The 19283-nt window shown below is 45.2% G+C and overlaps 1 protein-coding gene across 6 annotated transcripts in view; it reads left to right on the forward strand.

The window, feature by feature from the left end:
* The window catches only part of Pde4dip (phosphodiesterase 4D interacting protein), a 213693-nt gene that overhangs the window by 43560 nt on the left and 150850 nt on the right, over window positions 1-19283 (forward strand). For all 6 annotated transcript variants that reach the window (XM_075981819.1, XM_075981818.1, XM_075981824.1 and 3 more), the window contains exons 2-3: window positions 2693-2748; window positions 6725-6876. In XM_075981819.1, coding sequence (XP_075837934.1) covers window positions 2693-2748; window positions 6725-6876 — 208 coding nt within the window. The remainder of the gene's footprint in view (window positions 1-2692; window positions 2749-6724; window positions 6877-19283) is intronic.

Genomic DNA, 19283 nt, shown 5'->3' on the forward strand with positions numbered 1-19283 from the left:
TAGTACATTGTCTGCTGAGTTGTTTTTTTGGCCACCACTGTCTGGGGATACCCCAAAGCTTATAGAATAAATAAGTTCAATATCAAAGCATCTCTCTGCAGAGTAATGGCAGCCATCTCTATCCCCACCATACTCGTGTGCCCACCCAGCCTGTCAGAGCAGTAGCCAGCATCCATTTAAAACCATTAGCCACTCATCTTGCTGATTCATAAAAACCGCAGCAGTTTAATGCTCCCAACCCCCACACCGTATAGCCCTCTCACCTCCTGCCCCCCACCTCTGCTCAGCACACTGCCCTCCTTGCTGTTTGTCCTGCATTCTAGTTGCTCCCTCTGGAGGGCTTTGCCTTTGATGCTATCAGCTTAGAGGAGTCTTCTCACAGACCCCCAGAGCTACCCACTGCTCCACAGAGCAATCTTGTCCACCAAAAGCTGCAGTCTCCTGCCTCTGCTTACCTCTAGCCCTTCTCTAAACCCTCTTTCCCTGTGCCCTCACTGTCAGGTCCAAAGAAACCCTAGTATCCCTAAAGCGCCCCTTTCTTTCTCCTTTACCAAAGGAGCCAAGTTCTTACCACTGTCAGGAGGGACAAATGGCTGTCTGGGGGCCTGTTAGCACACCAGTGAAAATGTGCACTCCAGGCTTTCTCAGCATCCTAAGGACATGGGACTATTTCAGCCCTTCCCACCCCACCTCCTACCCTAAATACTTCTCCAGCTCATGAGCTCCCCCAGTTCCTCATTCCCTTAGATAGAGCCCTACTATTTTAGCTAGGTGCTTTCTTGGTCCTCTTCTTTCTTAGTCTTCCTCCTTCTCTCCCCTCTTCCCCTCTCTCCTGGCCATGTTTAGCCTATCTTTTTTTCTCTCTCCCTGTTCTAGACTCTTCCAGATGCTTCTGACTGTACTTTCCCTCATATCTACAATAAAAACACACCCTCAACCATACCTCAGAGTAGTCATAGCCTCAGTTTACAGCTCAGCCGTTTATAGAGCTTGTGCCCAAGTCCTCCTATTCATTTTACTTGTTTTCTCTCCCTGTGAGTCCCATGACTACAGAGATATTGTTGCCTGTCTTGCTCACTGCTACATTTGGGAAGCTTCAAACAGTACCTAGGCTCAGCTCATGCTAGAGATGAGCTCTATTCTCAGGTTACATCCTGGTCCTCTGGATCATTATCATCATTATCATTATTATTACTGGTTATTATTATTATTACTGGTATAACAACGTTTAAAACCTTGCTGCGACGGCTGTGCCTGTGGTCCATTGGCCTAGCATGAGTGAGGCCCAGGTTCCTCTCAGAGGGAAAAGGGGGCTGACACACAAACACGCTCAGCAGGCAGGAGGCGCTGCCTAAAGTTCGTCAAATCAAAAACTCAAACAGGACACAAAACCTAACACCATGTAGGTGTTGGGCAACTTATTGATTGATCTCTGTGATCTTTGCTCTCTCTGTGTAAAGGATGTTAGTGTGTGTCTGTTCTTTGCAGATAAAATCCTGGCTCCTAGATCATGCCCTTATGAACATTTCCATGAATAGACTTCACTTTTCAAAAACTTTTGTGTCGATCTTTTTTCAGTATTTGAGGTAGGATCCTATATAGCCCAGGTTTGCCTTGAACTCACATTGCAGTTTCAGAGAGTCTTGTTCTTCTGACCCTCCGACTGCCGCCTTCTCAGTGCTATGATTACAGGCAGGAGCCACCACACTCTGCTCATGGGTGCTGGGAGCAAATCCACGGTTTGATACATGCTATAAAACTCGGCTATGTTCCCAGCCCCCACTGTGTCAAGTCTACTTTCTAAACATTAAAGTTTTTTACTTCCTTCACTGTCTTTTTCCTGGTTAAACCCCTCACATCTTTCTTGAGCAACAGATGCCCCCAAATGCTCTTGGTTAGTGTTCATCTCAATGACACATCTAAGGGTCATCTCAGAAGACGGAGTCCCAGACCAGTTGGCCTGTGGCCTTGACGCTGGGAAAGTGTCCTGGTTGTTGATGGTGTGGAAGGGTTCAGCCCACTGTGGGCGGTTCCACTCCTAGTCTGACTGAACACAAACCAGAGCAAGAGAAGCCAGCCAGCCAGCAAACAGCCTTCCTTTATGATTTCTGCTCCAAGTTCCTGGTTTTGAGTTCCTTCTAGAATTCCCTTTGAGTTGAACTGTTCCCTGGGAGTATAAGCTTAAGGGAACCTTTTCCTCCCTAAATTGTTTTGGTCACTACCACAGAAGTCGAAGGGCAAATTAGAACACTGTTCTTTTTTTTTCTCTCATTCCACATAGCCTCACTCAGAACCCAGAACAGTTTATCTAAAACTAAGTATTCTATATTTGTTATTGTTTATTCTCTAAGAAGGTTCAGCTCTGTCTAGTTGCAGATTGGCTAAACATATTCCTCTGCCACATCAGGGATGTCCTTGACTTCTGATACTCGCTGTTGCCTCCTGATAGAATATTCTTTTGCGCCCACTCTTTATCTGGCTCCTTACTAGCTCTGAAGGTCCCTTTCACCAAGCCCTTAACCCATTAAGTTCTCTATGCCTTTGTCAACTACAATAGCAGTTAGTACATGTAAGAGTTTATTGGGCGCCTGTGAAGAATGGATGGGAATAGCACACAGATGTCTTGGACCTCAGGAATAGGAGCCTTGTGGTGTGTAACTCATTCATTAATGTCTATTTTTTCTTTTGGCAGACATTATTTTGGAGAAGATGATGGGGAGATGGTACCCAGAACAAACAGTGCAGCAGGTAAGGATAGCATGGGCCCTGCCCTTTAACATCGCTGTTTCCTGCCGTTCCCCCAAATCAATTCCCAATGGGAGTTTCCTCAAATTTTTATAGATTTCCAAATTTGCACACACCAGTGTAGCATATAATCCCCTAATTGGAATTCCCCAGTGGGGAATTTTATACTGTATGCAATCGTATGTGCTCGGAGGTGGCACTACAGTCAATCATCACACAAATACTTCTGTGAATTCTTCATACTTTTAATAGGGCTAGGATTGCAAGATTAAAGTCTCTTGCAAATGAGTACCATAAATTTTGCCATCAAAATGAAATTTCTACCCTGATGCCTCATTAAAATGGGTGTAGTAATGGTGTCACTCTCAGAGGTAAGATTAAGAGATCAGAATTCTTGTCTCGAAATAAGCACTTCCTAAATCTTCTTTACTATTCTTATTGATGACGTCATAATTATAGCACACACACTACTGCACAGGTGGCAGCTAGGGATGTTTTCATTGCAAAATCAAAGTACAGACAACTCTCTCTCTCTCTCTCTCTCTCTCTCTCTCTCTCTCTCTCTCTCTCTCTCCTTCAAGACCGGGTTTCTTTATGTAGCCCTGGTCATCCTGAGACTGGCTCTGTAGACCAGACTAGCCTTGAACTCAGAGATTTGCCTGCTCTGTCTCCATAGTGCTGGGACTGAAGGCATGTGCTACCACACTGACTCTTTTTAATTTAAACAAATATACAACGTAACGTGTTTTATATTAGCATTTTATGTATACTTTGTCTTTGCTTCATCTCCTCCCTTGTCCTCCTGTCCCCTCCTGTTGTCCCCTCTTCTTCTAGAGGCCCCAATTCCAGCTTCATTGCCACATACAACTTCAACTACCCACTTACCCGCCTTCCTCGCAATCTCTTTTCCAGTTCTAGAACCCGTACTCACACTCATAAACACATAAAAATTAACCTATAGGGTCTTCATATATGAGAAAGCATGCTATGCTTATGTTTGGAGTCTGGTTGAGACAGATTTCCTTTGGAAAACATTTCTTTCAAAGGCTTGCTCCCAACCAGAGGATTTCCTTCACTAGCTAAGTGTTTTGCCTTTTCTTCGTAATTGGTTCATGTGCTCCATGTAGAAGTCAGGCCTTAATTTGAATAAATTAAAGACCTCAGCATTCCCTAAGCTTGGGATCCAAGTAGCTGAAGAGATTGCTCAAGTCAGTATAAAGCTCTGGCTGGTGTACACTCGGGGTCCCAGCGCAGGAGAGGTTGAGACACTTGGCATCCAAATGGCTGAGGAGACTGCTCAGTTAGTAAAGCCCTTGGTGGTGTGCACTTGGGATCCCAGCACCATGGAGGTCGAGACAGCAAGATCCTGGCCTGCTTGAAACTTCTAGAACACACACACACACACACACACACTGATATTTGACTGTGTGTATTCAGTTTAAAAGTTCCCAAGGTATCACACTTAACATTTTGGGTGTCTAGGCCCTCTATTTTGAACCGAAAATCCAGAACTGGGACAAATATTGAAAGGCAATGTCCAAAATGCCTACTACTGACAGGCATTGGATGGAAGGTTCCCGTCTGTTATTTTATGTCTTCAGTGTGAGATTTCTGTGCAAGTGCTATTATCTTCATGTCCACAGAGGCAGTGAAATTTAGAAAAATGAAGATATCTGCTTAAAATTGCATGGCTTGAGAGCAGTCCGGATCCGACTCCAGCCGTAAAGGCTCTGCTCACCCCCTCAACCTCATGCAGTATGGCTTTGTATCATCTATGCCCCCACTCAGCAGCCTATGAAACATCATCTAAATGGGAAAGCAATCATTCTCTCCACAATTTCAATTTTAAAATCACGTTTGCTCAGAAACATTTTTTGTCCACTAACAGAACAGCGTCCATGGCATCAGTGTATGACATTGTTAATTTATGATCTCAGAGCGCTGTCAAAGGAACAGGGCAACTGTTGGGTGGACACCTCAGCCAAGACAAAACGAAACAGCAACAAAACTCTCTCGGCAACTAATTTCCCCACCAATAAAACCGGCTTTCCTTTTCTTGTACTTGAAACCCCTAGACAACCAGGCATCAGGGACCATCGAGCACAGGGCTAGCTGAACACATAGGCCATAGTGTGTTAATTTTACAGAACTAAAGGTTTTGCTGACAGAGTATTCAGTTTGAAAACAAATTTCCTTTCCAATTGTCCTTCTTGAAAATGAGTGATGTCATGCAAAGAAACACGAAAACCCCACGCAGCCCCGGAGTCCCTCTGTCCAGCACCGTTCGTTCTCTCAACTCCTTTCTCGCCAGCATCTTTCTGATCCTCTTTTTCTGTCTCTTGTTCTCTCCCCAGCCTCTTCCCCCTTGTAGGAGACTTTTCTTTGTCTCCGAATACTGCAATATTCTTTCTACATTTTCCTCTATCTTAAAAGGGCTTCCTCCCATCAGAGCCACTTCCTAGTGGTGTCTGCAGACATTGCTCCTTACTCTCCCAGATTCCTTGCAGAGACAAGACAGGATATGCCCCTGAGATTGGGGGTGAGGTGTTTTCAGGACAAAGTGGACTAAAGAAAAAGACAGAAGATCACCATGCTACACTTGATATCTCTCTCTCTCTCTCTCTCTCTCTCTCTCTCTCTCTCTCTCTCTCTCTCTCTCTCTCTCTCTCTGCCAGAATAGTAGACATTTCCATTTCTCTTTCATAATTTGCTGGTTCACCTTTACTTCAAAGTTCCTTTTCCACTGAACACAGATGACTCTAAATCTCTTCTGAGGCCCTGAAAAACATCTAGGAAGGCGATGGGAGCACACCAGGACTCGGTCCCCTGTCCTTATGTTCTCTGTCAACTTTCTGTCACTGTGACATGATACTTGAGGAGATCAACTGGAAAGGAGAATTCCCTTTGGCTCCTGGGTTCAGGGGTCCCAGTCTGTGGTTGGTTGGCTCTGTTTCCCACTTGGTCTATGGTAAGACAGCACTTCACAGCAGGAGCCCATGGCAGAGGAGACATACCACATCGTGGCAACTGAGCAGAAAAGAGAGAGGGAAAGGGCCAGCGTCCCCATAACCTCTTTAAGGTCTTGTCCCTAATCACCTATCTCTATTGGCCCAGCTTCCACCTCCCTTTAGTGCTATAGGCTGGCCAGCAAGCCTTTAGCATATGAGCCTTGGGGGATATTTAAGAGTCAAACCATGACACAGTTCTCTGACAAGTATACAAATGGGGCAGGGGGAGACAGAGAGAGGGAGGGAGAGAGGGGAAGAAAAAGGTGACAGTTTGTCTCTTACTCCTTAAGGCTACTTTGTCCTGGGTCTAGCTGACTTTTCAGAAATCGTGGCTACTCATGGCCCGTATACCTCTACTTGCTCTTACACGGTCATTGGAATTCTTTGTGGGTCTTCTTAACACACAAAGAATAGCTTGGGAATAAAGGCGCTTTCCTTACTTCTACTAGCCAGGAAAAGATTACTTTTCTACACGTTTTTTAACCTCATATCATCGTCCCTGCTGTGCCCCTATCTGTGGTCCGCATGTGTCATGTTTGATTGGGGCACTGATTCCTTATTTGTTCACACATCGCCACTCCAGACTCTGCTCTGAAGGCCCGGCTTTGCACCGTGATGAGTGTTGAGCTGCTAAGAGTCAAGAGTAGAAAAGTGGTGTTGCAAGGCCTCATCACCTGACACACACCGTGTCATTCTTATGTGTTTTATTGGCCAGCACAAGTCACTTGGCCAACTAGGAGGAGGATGGCCATCGTGTCAAAAAAAGGCCTGAACACATGAGCTACATCTCAATATTCACCAGAGACCATGAGTAATAAATTCCATAAGAGTTATTGTGTGTGAATCCTTTCTGTGTGACCTGTGTGGTTCGTATTTTACAGAAAGGAAATTCTGCTGGATTGTGCCAGTTAGAACAGCTCTCTGCCTTTCTTATATACACTCTTTTTCTTACTCTTCTGTTTTGTTGCCAGCTTTTCTCAGCGACACTAAGGATCGGGGCCCTCCGGTTCAGTCACAGACCTGGAGAAGTAGCGAGAAGATGCCCTATGGACAGGCACACTCCTTGAGAGCATTTGAGAAGCCCCCACTGGTGCAGACCCAGGCTCTTCGAGACTTTGAGAAGGTGAGACCCGTGTGTGGATCATTCTAATCCCAATTAGGAACACAAATATGGAATCGGGATTTTTCTAAAAATATGATCTACAGACCGAATTATAAGCTTGGTTGTCATGATGGTGACCCTTTCAAGAGTGTGTGTGTGCTCTAAGCATATGCTGTTAGCTGCTTGCTAGAGCCAGTGGTTGATGGAAGACCAATTACTTGTACTGATGTATTCTGTTTTACTGGTCATCTTTCTCCTTCACTTCTCACATAAACTCAGGAAGGTTAAATGATACCCAGAGAAGCAGTACTTGGAACGCTGTGAGCCCAGAACTCCCAGTCCAGGGAGCTAGCATTATTTTCTCTATTGCCAGCTTGGACAATGCCAAAAAGCTAGATACTGTCTGTTCTATGAGGAAACACAACCAAAGCCATTTGCTTTTCAACAAGAATCAGCTTCAGACTTCTGGAACAGTCTTAGATTTGGCCAAGAGAAATAACTAATGCTACAAAGCAGAGCCCAGCTCCCTGCAAGCCACCTTGATCCTAGCACGCCTGCACAACAGAGCCTGCATGTATACCATGCAAGAGGCACTCAGAATGTTTTGCACCCATGTTCTAAAAGAAGAAACAGATCTTTGGTGCCCCCTGGGGGATACCCAAGGAGCAGGCTTCACTTGAGCATTGGTACCTAGGTCTTTAGACAAATGGGTTTCTTTTGAGTTGACAAGGGATGGCTTTGGGTATAACACAGTGAAATTACATTTTCAAAAGCAGCTGTGTTACCATATGTTTTCTCTGTCCTAGGACAGCTTTCGCATCCTTCCAGATACTTCTGCAGGCAATAATGGTGATGGGCGTAGGGGTGGCAACACCTTCACACCTTCCTTCCCCCCACCTTTTGGATCGTCTGCTGCTCAAAGACCGAATGCTTCTGCAGAGCATCCCAGCGGTGTGTGGGTACTAGGAAAGATGGAGTGTGCTGTGCACTCTCCTTTCGTTGTGAGGTGATGGCAAGCTTAGAAATGGAGGATGTCACACCCAATGAGGGGGTGAATGGCTGGATGTTGCACGGCTGAGCTGGGGACCAGTGGAGTCAGCTGAGTTCCAGATGTAACTTCTGAGTCCTTTGCTTTTATAGTTCAGGCCTTATATGATGAACTAGTCCTTATGTCTCAATGCTGAGAATCACTGTCCGGTATGAGGCCAACCAGAGGCATTTTAAACCCTCATCCTCTGTGTGTTAAGAGAGAAAGAGCAAACTAAATTGCTAGTTCACCAAGTACTAATATGTGTGTTTGTCCTTAAATACTCACGTCCATTTTGGACATCCAAGACACCTCCATGGGAGGACTTGAAAACTCACAGGAATTAGTTGTTGGTTAGGAAGACACTACTGAGGGTTAAGGACATATTACAATACCCTACCTTAAAATGGGAAAACTATCAGGACATGATCAGTAATTTTTAAACATGAATTCTATAGCCTTGGGATAAAGGCTGGGTTTGGCGCCCCTGTGAGAGCTCCATTGAAGATTTTGTGGCAAACAGGGCTTCAAGTCTCTTGGCCTTGACAAAATGTCAAAAGAACACGGGCTTAGGATGAACAGCCAGCATCCATGCTGATTTAAACAATAAGCATTTGATACCGTCCCTGCCCTTTGTTTTAGTGTTAGGAAGTCCAGACATTGCATCACTAACAACATGACTAGCAACTAACCATAACGTCTCCAGTGATGAGGAGCACGTACTTTGAGATCCAGAGATTCTGCATCTCATCTTAGTAGAGGACCAAGGAAGAGCCTTCTCTCAGACGGCACCTGCTATGGGTGCAGTACGTTGCCTGAGATGCCCAAAGCTGAGCTCAGGTTTTCTAGTCACTGGAGTAAAGGTCCATATGAAGGGGACGTGTGGGGAAAGGAAGAAGTGTATTCATAGATTGAGCCCACGAGAGGTAAGGAAGGAGGGTCTGAAGAAGAAAGGAAGGGGCATCAAAGGGACTAAGAGCACATCACCAGTACTGTGGTTCCTTTGGAAATGTTTGCTGGTGTAGGAATTCTCAAGAGTAATCTGTGGCCTTACTTTGATTTCAAAGTGTTCTGTATGAAAAGTTATTTCAGTCTTAGGGTCACTATTGCTGTGATGAAACAACACGACCAAGTTGGGGAGAAGGGGGGTTATTTGGCTTAGACTTCCACATTACTGTTCATCACCAAAAGAAGTAATGACAGGAACTCAAAAAGGGCGGGAACCTGGAGGTGAGAACTGACGCAGAGACCATGGGGGAGTGCTGCTTACCGTCTTGCTCCTCAGGGCTTGCTCTGCCCGCTTTCTTATGGATCCCAGGACTATGAGCCCAGGGTTGTTCCCACCCATAATGGGCTGAACCCTTTCCATGAATCTCTAATTAAGAAAATGCCCTACAGCCCCACCTTCTGGACTCGTTTTCTCAAATGAGATTCCCTCCTCTCAGGTGACTAAAGCTTGTGTCAAGGGGACATAAAACTAGCCAGCACAATATGTGACAGCCATAGTACTTTTTGAATGAGTGAATTTATTATGCACTTGACAAGCCAAAGTAAGAGAAAAAGAGCAAGTGAGATAGATAGGTAGATAGATAGATAGATAGATAGATAGATAGATAGATAGATAGATAGCCAAACATGATCTAATTGGGTATTCAAAGCACCCAGCAGAAGTCAACTGGGGAAGTCCCTTCAAGGTGGTCCCCAGAGTTCCCATTACTGATCCTGGCAGAGCACAGAGGGGGAGGCTTCCTAGTAAAAGAACAAGTAGCAACAGATAGAGAGAGCAGCCTGAACTCAGGTGGTCAAACCTCCAGAAGAAACTCTGGAGGGGCTGAGGCAATCAACTGGGGTTTCTGATTGAGCTTTCTCTCCACGGTTGAACTTCCCACATAGGAATTTCCATGGGGATACCTTCTTAGTTTCTCTTTCCCACTGTAGGGAGTTTTACAACCAGGGATAAGCAGTTGTAGCCTCTGTTGGAGATGGTTTACCTTCTAGCTGCTCAATCTCAAGGGCGTAGTGTTTTTACTCTTGGTCTGTCTCAGAGTTAGGGAGGCCCAGCTAATCCTAGACAAGGGGCCTTGGAGGACACTTGGCATGAATGTGCTTGTGTCTGAAGTGGGTGAGCGAGCAACCTCACCTCCTGAGTCAACTTCTCAGCGAGCTCAAACTGCACATGACAATGTACCCACACACTTGTGCCTGACACAAAGTAAGATCCAGCAGACCAAACATGTAAACACTGGTGTGCTGCAGAGCCAGAATGCCGGGGAAGGGGACGATCGAGGTTAATATAGAAAATCGTGATACAAGGATGAATGGAGGCTTTCTTCTCTGTTTGCTCATTCTCTATACTCAGTCAACAGCAGCCTGGATTAAATTGGGGTGCAGAACGGCTGCCTAGAGGACCCATAAAGGAACTTCTCTTCCTCGCCTTCTGTGTGAAAATTCAATTTAACTTACAGGCGTGTTTGTCAGGCCGGCACCTCCCATGATGGAGGAGCGTATTGCCCAGCGTATGGGCCTCATTTGTGTTTTGGAATAAGTGATAAACCTTGTTATCTTTTTCTGCATTGTTATAAATGGGGTTCCCCAGCCCCAAGGCCTCTATCCCTTGCAGATGTGTACACTTGAGCAGTATACTAAGTGTTCTGAAATATTGTCTGATTATGTCCTTATGAGACATTTAAATAAGTATCATCCTCTCCATTTTTCAAATTACAGAGGCAGGAATCACAGAAATTATAGCCTGATCATGGTCCTACACCTTGTATGCCATGACAGTCAATTGGCTGCATTAGGTCAGAAATAATAATTTTTACATGTGAATGACTATAATTGTAAATTGAGAGAAAATTCCTTCCAATCAAGAAATCCTTTCTTCATGCTCCTGGCTCCCACCCTAGCCCTGGTGTCTCTGGGCTGCAGAAGGCTAGCAGAGAACAGAGGTAACACTGGCTAGTGTCCGTGAATCACTTTCCGTGTGTCTGTACTGACATAAGGCTACATCATCTCATTTAATGCTTCCAACAACCCTGTGAGAGGAGCGCTATCCCAGCCTACAGATGAAAAACTAAGCTGGGGTGGCGGTGGCACACGCCATTAATCCTAGCACTTGGGAGGCAGCAGCAGGCGGATCTCTGTGCGTTCAAGGCCAACCTGGTCTACAGAGCAAATTCCAGGACAGCCAGGGCTACACAGAGAAACCCTGTCTCGAGAACAACCAGATATAAATAAATAAAAATAAATAAGTAAATAAGAACAAATGAGGAACAAAATAACAGGGTAATGTCTCATAATCAGAGCCTGAAAATACTTGTTCTTTTTTTAAAAAGTACTTTTAAATTTAATTTAATATGTTTGGGTATTTTGGCTGTATGTTTGTCTTTCTACTGTGTGTGTGCCTGTGGCCTGCAGAGGCTAGAAGAAAATGTCAGATACCTTGGAACTGGAATCACAGATAGTTTTGGGCTGCTATATGAGTGCTGAAAATTGAATCTGGGTCCTCAGGAAGGGCAACAAGTGCTCTTAACCTCTGAGTCATCTTTCCACCCCCACTTGTTTTATGGTTTATTTTTAAGTATGCACACACGTGCATGTTTTTATGTGTGTGTGTGCGCGCGCGTGCATGTGCATGCTCGTGCAAGTGAGTTTGGTGCCCAAAGAGGCCAGAGGCTTTACATCTCTCTGGAGCTGGAGGCACAGGTGGTGATGAGCCATATAGTGTGGGTGCTGGAACGGAACTCAAATACACAAAAGCAGTCTGTTCTCAACTGCTGAGCCTTCTTTCCAGGCCCTCACTAGTCCTTTCCGGTGACCTAAAACAGGAAGTATCTTCTAGATTGGGGCACTCAGTTAGTAAATGAAAGGTAGGTGCTAATGAAGGTCCTACTTGGGAACGAAATCACGAGTTCCTTATTAAAGCTGATACAGATTGGAATTCTACCAGCCTTTTTCAACTGTGCGGGAAACTCCTCATATCGTGATATCATCTCGCATTCACCGCATTCATTCCAAACCGTTGGCGATGGGCAGCTGTCACATTCTGCCTCGTCTTTGTTTCTGTTGTTCTCCCTGCCTCCTCCACCTGGTTAAAGCCCATTTATCCTTCACATTTTGGCGAGGGCATCATGCTTTTTCTTTTTTACTTGTTAGGATATTTTCTCTAACCCTAAAGCACATTCTGATTCAGAGTCTGTGTTTGCCCTTCCCAGTGTATAGAATCCAGCTTAATGTAGTCTGCAACAGGTGCTCAGTAAAATGCTCAGCAGCAATGGGTTGGAGACTCTTGAAGGTCAGTCATTTCAGTAGATCTTTTGGCTCTCTGCCATGGCTCGGTATCCATCACGAGTGACCAATTCTTAAAGCGGGTATCAAGGCACTGATGCATTGATGCACTGTTGTATTGATGCAGGTATCCAGGCACTGATGCACTGTTGCATTGATGCGGGTATCAAGGCACTGATTCACTGATGCATTGATGTGGGTATCAAGGCACTGATGCACTGATGCAGGTATCCAGGAACAGATACACTGATGCATTGATGTGGGTATCAAGGCACTGATGCACTGATGCATTGATGCATTGATGCGGGTATCAAGGCACTGATGCACTCATGTGGGTATCAAGGCACTGATGCAGGTATCCAGGCACTGATGCATTGATGTAGGTATCAAGGCACTGATGCATTGATGCGGGTGGGTATCAAGGCACTGATGCATTGATGCGGGTGGGTATCAAGGCACTGATGCATTGATGCGAGTATCAAGGCACTGATGCACTGATGCATTGATGTAGGTATCAAGGCACTGATGAATTGATGCACTAATGTGGATATCCAGGCACTAACAATGGAACTGGGTGGAAAACTGTAGTCCAGAGATGACAAAATTAGAGAGATGGAGCCGGGCGGTGGTGGCGCACGCTTTTAATCCCAGCACTCAGGAGGCAGAGGCAGGCGGATCTCTGTGAGTTCGAGACCAGCCTGGTCTACAAGAGCTAGTTCCAGGACAGGCTCCTAAACCACAGAGCAACCCTGTCTCGAAAAAACCAAAAAAAAAAAATTAGAGAGATGGAGGAAGCAAAAGAAATGGAGACTTAAAAAAAATGCTTTCTGATGGGACTAATTAAGAGAATTATGTCCTTAGAACATAATAGTGAATGATGTTCATTGAGAACTTTATATATACTCAAGATTTTGCTAAGTCTGTAATGTGCTATTTCAACTAGTTTCAGCTCATTTTTGAAACTTAGGAGATGGATAATATATTCATTATACCAGTGAAGGGACCAAAGTTCAAATAACTGCCCCCAAATTATACAGTTCTAAAGTGAGAGCACCGCAGTGATGCCACTGGCTCCAAGGTGGGGAGATGAGAGGACCATTCGGAGAGGTCTATTGGCCAGTGTGCACAGGGTGGCTTTCTACGCAGAATCGGGATGGCCCAATCTCTAAATGAGAGACCTGAAGAAGGGTGGGTGTCTTTGGCTATAAGATCAAGAGGAGGTCTTCGCTACCTTCCCCCGCTCCCCATTTCCCAACAATGTTGTCTTTAACATGAACACGCCCACAAAACGAGCAGCAGCAGTCTCCAGCTGTAGACTGCAGCCAGCTTCCCTTGGCAGCTGTGGCTCTAACCACAGTGAGTCAGCCTCTTGAGAGCCTACCCATCCTGGCAAACTTTTCCACTTGGGTCACAAAAATCTATAAAAGAAAAAAGAGAGAGAAAGAAAAACTAAGCTAAAATGGTTAAAATGGTTTTTTTTTTTTTAACCTTTTCTACCTTTAAGGAACTAAGTTATTACAGTTGGGTATCCTTTGCTAATTTAGGTGAACCTGGGTCTGCTAGGGTCTGTGGTTTCTGTGATCCTGTTTTGCTATAATCACAGCCTTGGAAAATCAATGCTACTAGCAAACTCCATTTTATTTTTTGAAGAGGGCTTTACCCTTTCGTTGCCATAGCGTCTCAAGCATCCCGGTTTTGTTTTCACAGACGTCTTCAGACATTCGGAACTTTATTAGATAGTGGTGTGGGAGGTCCTTCTGTCTATATGTTGTTTTCATTGCTTAATTAATAAAGAAACTGCCTTGGCCTTTTGATAGGGCAACACTTAGGTAAGCAGAGTAGACAGAACTGGATGCTGGGAAGAAGGGCAGCGTGGCAGACGCCATGGTTCTCCTGCCTGAGACAGACACTGGTTAGACTCTTGCCAGTAAGCCACAGTCACGTGGCAATACAAACATTAATGGAGATGGGTTAAACTAATATGTAAGAATTAGCCAATAAGAAGTTAGATCTAATGGGCCAGGCAGTGATTTAATTAATACAATTTCTGTGTGATTATTTTGGATGTAAGCTAGCTGGGCAGCCGGGACCAAAAGCAGGCCCACTCCCCTTACAAGATAGGAAGGGGAAATCTAAACTATCAATAGTTGTAAATACAATTGGTCTTTTCTTTTAAAATATAATACAGTCATTCCATAGCTCTTTAGCATAATTTCACTTCTAAGCTATGTACAAAATTACTCGACTGTTTTCTTGAGAACTACAAAGCAAACACAATGGTCTCGAGCACAGGTTAAAACACACTGCAATCATTGCTATAGTGGAAGCCAAGAGTCTCAGCAAAATGCATAGCTCAGGCTGGTAGATGCAGAAGAGCATGGTGCTGGGGAGATTCCTAGAGAAAACTACATTTGATTAGGGGCCTGAAAGAGTGTCTAAAAGGTGAAAACAATAAAAATCTGACTTTCTCTTGGAATAAGAAACTATCTACAGATGTAGAAAACCCTGGTATAAGAGTGTTCATATTCCCATGGCAAAATGTCAAAGAAACTGTTTGTTTGGTTTTGGTTTGTCTGAGACATGGGTTCCTTGTGTAGCCTCAGCTGTCTTAGAATTAGCTCTATAGGCCAGGCTGGCCTCAAACTCACAGAGATCCATCTGCCTTTGCCTCCCAAGACATGGGATTACAGGCATGTGCCACTACTGCCCGGCTGAGACAGTACCACCCAGCAGCAAAGAAATACTCACACAGAGAATACTGAAACAAAATAAGCAATTTGGACTGAGGTAAAGTGTTTTCATTAGTCACAGTTACAAAGCTTCCTCATCTGATCTGTCCCTTTAGAAAGTCTCTGAGTATACGGTTTCCTAAATTTATTTAGGCTTAGCTGCACTTCCGATTGGTTGAGCTTCAGCTCTGACCTGAGTAATCACAAAAGACAAAAGCTGCTCAAGTTCCTGCTACGTTGAAAACCAGGTTGCATTTGCTCGGGAGTCTTAGCTGGCCTTGGGCCTGAATTCCTTGGGGCTGCCCTCCTCTCTGTTTTAATTCTCTTCAACAGGAGGGAGGCAGACAAGGGACTGATGTGGAATGTGAAGGGACCTCTGAGGAATTTTCCATGCAGGAGAAAAGGCATGAGTCAGGCTGCCGCTGAGGGGAGGAGTATAATTAGTCAGGACCCTTAGAGCCTGAAAGCAGGCATGTGGAGAAGAGTTGACCCTGGAGAAGAAAACAGGAAATGTGATGTGGCCTGCAGGTTGTCTAAAGGCTTTAAATTTTGCCAGGCCTCAGCTGGTAAGTGCTTGGAAGGGTTTGCCAGAGAGATGCTGAAATCGGGTTTACCTCTTTGGCCTCTGCGTGGAGTCTGAGCTATGGGAGAGACTCAGCGATCTAGACAAAGTCGGGGATGATACCAGCAGAGGGATGAGAGACCAATGGAAGAGTGAGATCTCAGAGACATAATTGACAAGATTCGTAACGAAACCTAATACTTTGTGCACTAAATTTTTAAAAAGTATCACCAAAATTGGAAGTTATTAACTTAGTGTAGAACAAGCGAAGGATAAGAACAACCGTCACGGTTATTCATCTCATGGCTATGGCAAATACCTGACAGAAACAGCTTTAAGGAAGGAGGGGCGAGCGCTGGTTCATGGTTCATGGCATTTGGTCCATCGTGGTGAGAAGGCAAGGCTGTGGAAGGCGCTCCCATCCACGACAGGTGGAGCATGCGACTGCTTGCTCACTTCTCAGTGGATTGGAAGAACCACTTCAGGCCAGAAGAAGAACCTGCCTGTCACTCTCAGGCTCCTCCCCTTTTATCTCGTATCTTCCTGTTAGTCCTAAAGTTTCCCTGGCACACTCTCCAAAGTCAGTGCCACCCAGCAGGAGACCAAGTGTTCAAGTCCAGGAGCCGGTGAGGGACATTTCACACTCAAGCCCTAACAGTGACCCCTCACCCTCTCATCTCCCATTCCGTCCCAGACTGTATTGTCACGCTGCCAGTCACTCGCACAACATTTTGAACTTTCTCTCTAATGTATGAGTGAGTTACTTGTTCCAAATCCAGCTTCTCTGTTAGAAGCTGAGCTACATAATGGCACGAAATATCTTCTCCTTCCATACTAGACAGGGAGATTAGCAGAGTGCCGATACAGAGTAGCCATGCCTTGCTAGGTTATACCAGCCACTGAGGAAGACTTGATATGTGCATGCGTGCATGTGTGCATGTGTGTGTGTGCTGCCTTCCTCCCCCAATATTGGAGTTAACACACATGTGCAGCCATTTGCCTGGCTTTTATATGGGTTCTGTGGGTTTAGACTCATACCCTTTTGCTTTTACAGCAAGTGCTCTTACCCACTGAACCACCTTCCCAGCCCCAAGGTTACTGAAAATCTTGAGACAAAAGCAAGCCCACTGCTTGGCAGCTTCCCTTGTATTGCAGAAGCGCATCAAACCATCTTTCTGAGCTAAGCCCACTGTGGACACACCCCAAGCTCTGGTAGTGTTGACTGAATTAAACTGGTAGAGGATCCAGTTTGGAGCCAAAGAGTCCTTGGGTACTGCCAGATTCCTGCAGCCCACCTGTTGCTTCTGCCATGTGGCTCGCGTAACTGTCTCTGGCAGTGTTATTTCTGGATGGACCGTCTATTTCTGGTGGCCAGGGAAGTTGTTTGCTTTGTTTTTGTTTTTATATAGTCCCCAGTGCTCTAGCGTGAGGGGAATGATGACACCTTGTTATTCCAGGACTGTGGGTGGCATGGGTGTGTCTGACCACAGTGGGGGGGTGGCATAAGGGACATCGTCTGAACCCTCATCCTCTATGCAAGTGAGGAAGCTACCCAAGCTGGGCTTATCCATCAGTGCTCCTGTCATCAGACTGGTTATTTCCAGAAAAGACTGCCCAGTGGGGGCATCAGTGTGTTTCTGAGTTGTAGGGCAGGAAATGGAATGATTTTAATAATTTGATAATTAAATGGTAATAACTTGATATTTAAATGATTCTGGAATTTCAGGAATGATATTGAGGTTTTATTCTCTTATCTGTTCTTTCTTTTTTATTTTTTTTTCATTTTTTTACATACCAATCACAGTTTCTCCTCCCTCCTCTTCTCCCTGTCCCCCAACCCAGCATTTACTCCTCCATTATCTCCATTCAGAGAGGGGCGGGCCTTCCAAGGTAGTCAACAAAGCATGGCATATCAAGTTGAGGCAGGACCAAGCTCCTTTCCCTGCATCAAGGTTGGGTGAGGAACCCAGCGTGGGGTTTGGGCTCCCAAAAGACAGCTCAAGCACCAAGGACAGGTCCTGATTCCTCTATGAGGAGCCCCATAAACAGACCAAGCTACACAACTGTCACACACATACAGAGGGACTAGGCTGGTTGCATGCAGGCTCCCTAGCTCTTGGTATCGAGTTTGTGAGCTCCCACAAGTTCAGGTCAGCTGTCTCTGTGGGTTCCCCATCATGACCTTGACCACCCCCCTCCCTGGCTCACATCCTTCCTCTGTCTCTTCAACAGAACTCTCTGAGCTGGCCCAGCGCTTGGCTGTGGACCTCTGCATCTGCTTCCATTAGTTACTGGATGAATGCTCTCTGCTGACAATTAGGGTAGTCACCAGTCTGATTATAGAAGACCAGTTCAGACTCCCTCTCCACTACTGCTAGGAGACTTAGTTGTGGTCATCCTTGTGGGTTCCTGGGAGTGTCTGCAGCACCAGGTTTCTCCCAACGCCTAATATGTGCCCACATCAAGATATCTCTTTCTTTATTCGCCCTATCTGTCCTTCCCCCAACATGCTCAACATGATCCCTCATGTTCCCATGCCTGCATTCTCCTCACCCCCCAGTTTACCCTGGAGATCTCTACTATGTCCCCTTCTCGGGGAGATCCACGTGTTCCTCTTATCGTCTTCTTTGTTAACTTGTTTCTCTGGGGCTGTGGATTGTAGTCTGGTTATCCTTTGCTTTACATCTAATATCCACTTGTAAGTGAGTACATACCATGTTTGCCTTTCTGAGGCTGGGCTACCTCACTCAGGATGACTTTTTTTCTAGTTCCATCCATTTGCCTGTAAATGTCATGATGTCATTGTTTTGTTTTTTAAGATTTATTTATTTATTATGTATACAGTGTTCTGTGTGCATGTCTGCCTGCAGGCCAGAAGAGGGCACCAGATTTCATTATGGATGGTTGTAAGCCACCATGTGGTTGCTGGGAATTGAACTCAGGACCTCTAGAAAAGCAGGCAGTGCTCTTAACCGCTAAGGAATCTCTACAGCCCGACGTCATTGCTTTTTACATCTGAGTAATACTCCATTGTGTAAATGTACATTTTCTTTATCCATTCTTTGGTTGAGGGGCGTCTAAGTTGTTTCCAGGTTCTGGCTATTATGACTAACGCTGCTATGATCATGGTTGACCAAAGGTCCAGCCCTGGAAAAAGCCAGGTCCTTGTAGCATTTGTAGCTGGCATCTGGAAAGCCCAACAGAGACTCCACATGGAAAGGGTTTGAAGGATGCAAGAGCAAGTTGTAAGGTTTTGATTGACATTTTCCTTGTAACACTGGTCCTGAGCAAGTGTCACACATGTTCATGGCGATGGCCTAATGGTATGTTTTCATTGATTCAAATGCGGAGGCGATTGTGTTTTGGACTATTTTATCTGAGAATTATGATAAAACTTTACTATGATAAAATTTAATAATCAAGGCTAATAGGTATTAAAGGCCATTTAAGACACTTCGGTGGACTTTCTGTTAGGGCCTGTGATCTATCTGGGATTGAACACTTAATATTAACTCATTTTGATTTTATTTATTTATTTTTTTGGATTTTTCGAGACAGAGTTTCTCCGTAGCTTTTTGATTCCTCTCCTGGAACTAGCTCTTGTAGACCAGGCTGGCCTTGAACTCACAGAGATCCGCCTGTCTCTACCTCCCGAGTGCTGGGATTAAAGGCGTGCGCCACCACCGCCCCCGGCCTCATTTTGATTTTATGTATGTGTACCACGTGCATGCTGTGCCCTCACATGCCAGCACGGGATGCTGAGGTCCTTGGAGTTGGAGTTACATACAGGTGGCTGTGAGCCACCATGTGGGTCCTGGGAACC

The sequence above is a fragment of the Microtus pennsylvanicus genome, chromosome 7 (assembly GCF_037038515.1).
Source record: "Microtus pennsylvanicus isolate mMicPen1 chromosome 7, mMicPen1.hap1, whole genome shotgun sequence".
Lineage (NCBI taxonomy): Eukaryota > Metazoa > Chordata > Mammalia > Rodentia > Cricetidae > Microtus > Microtus pennsylvanicus.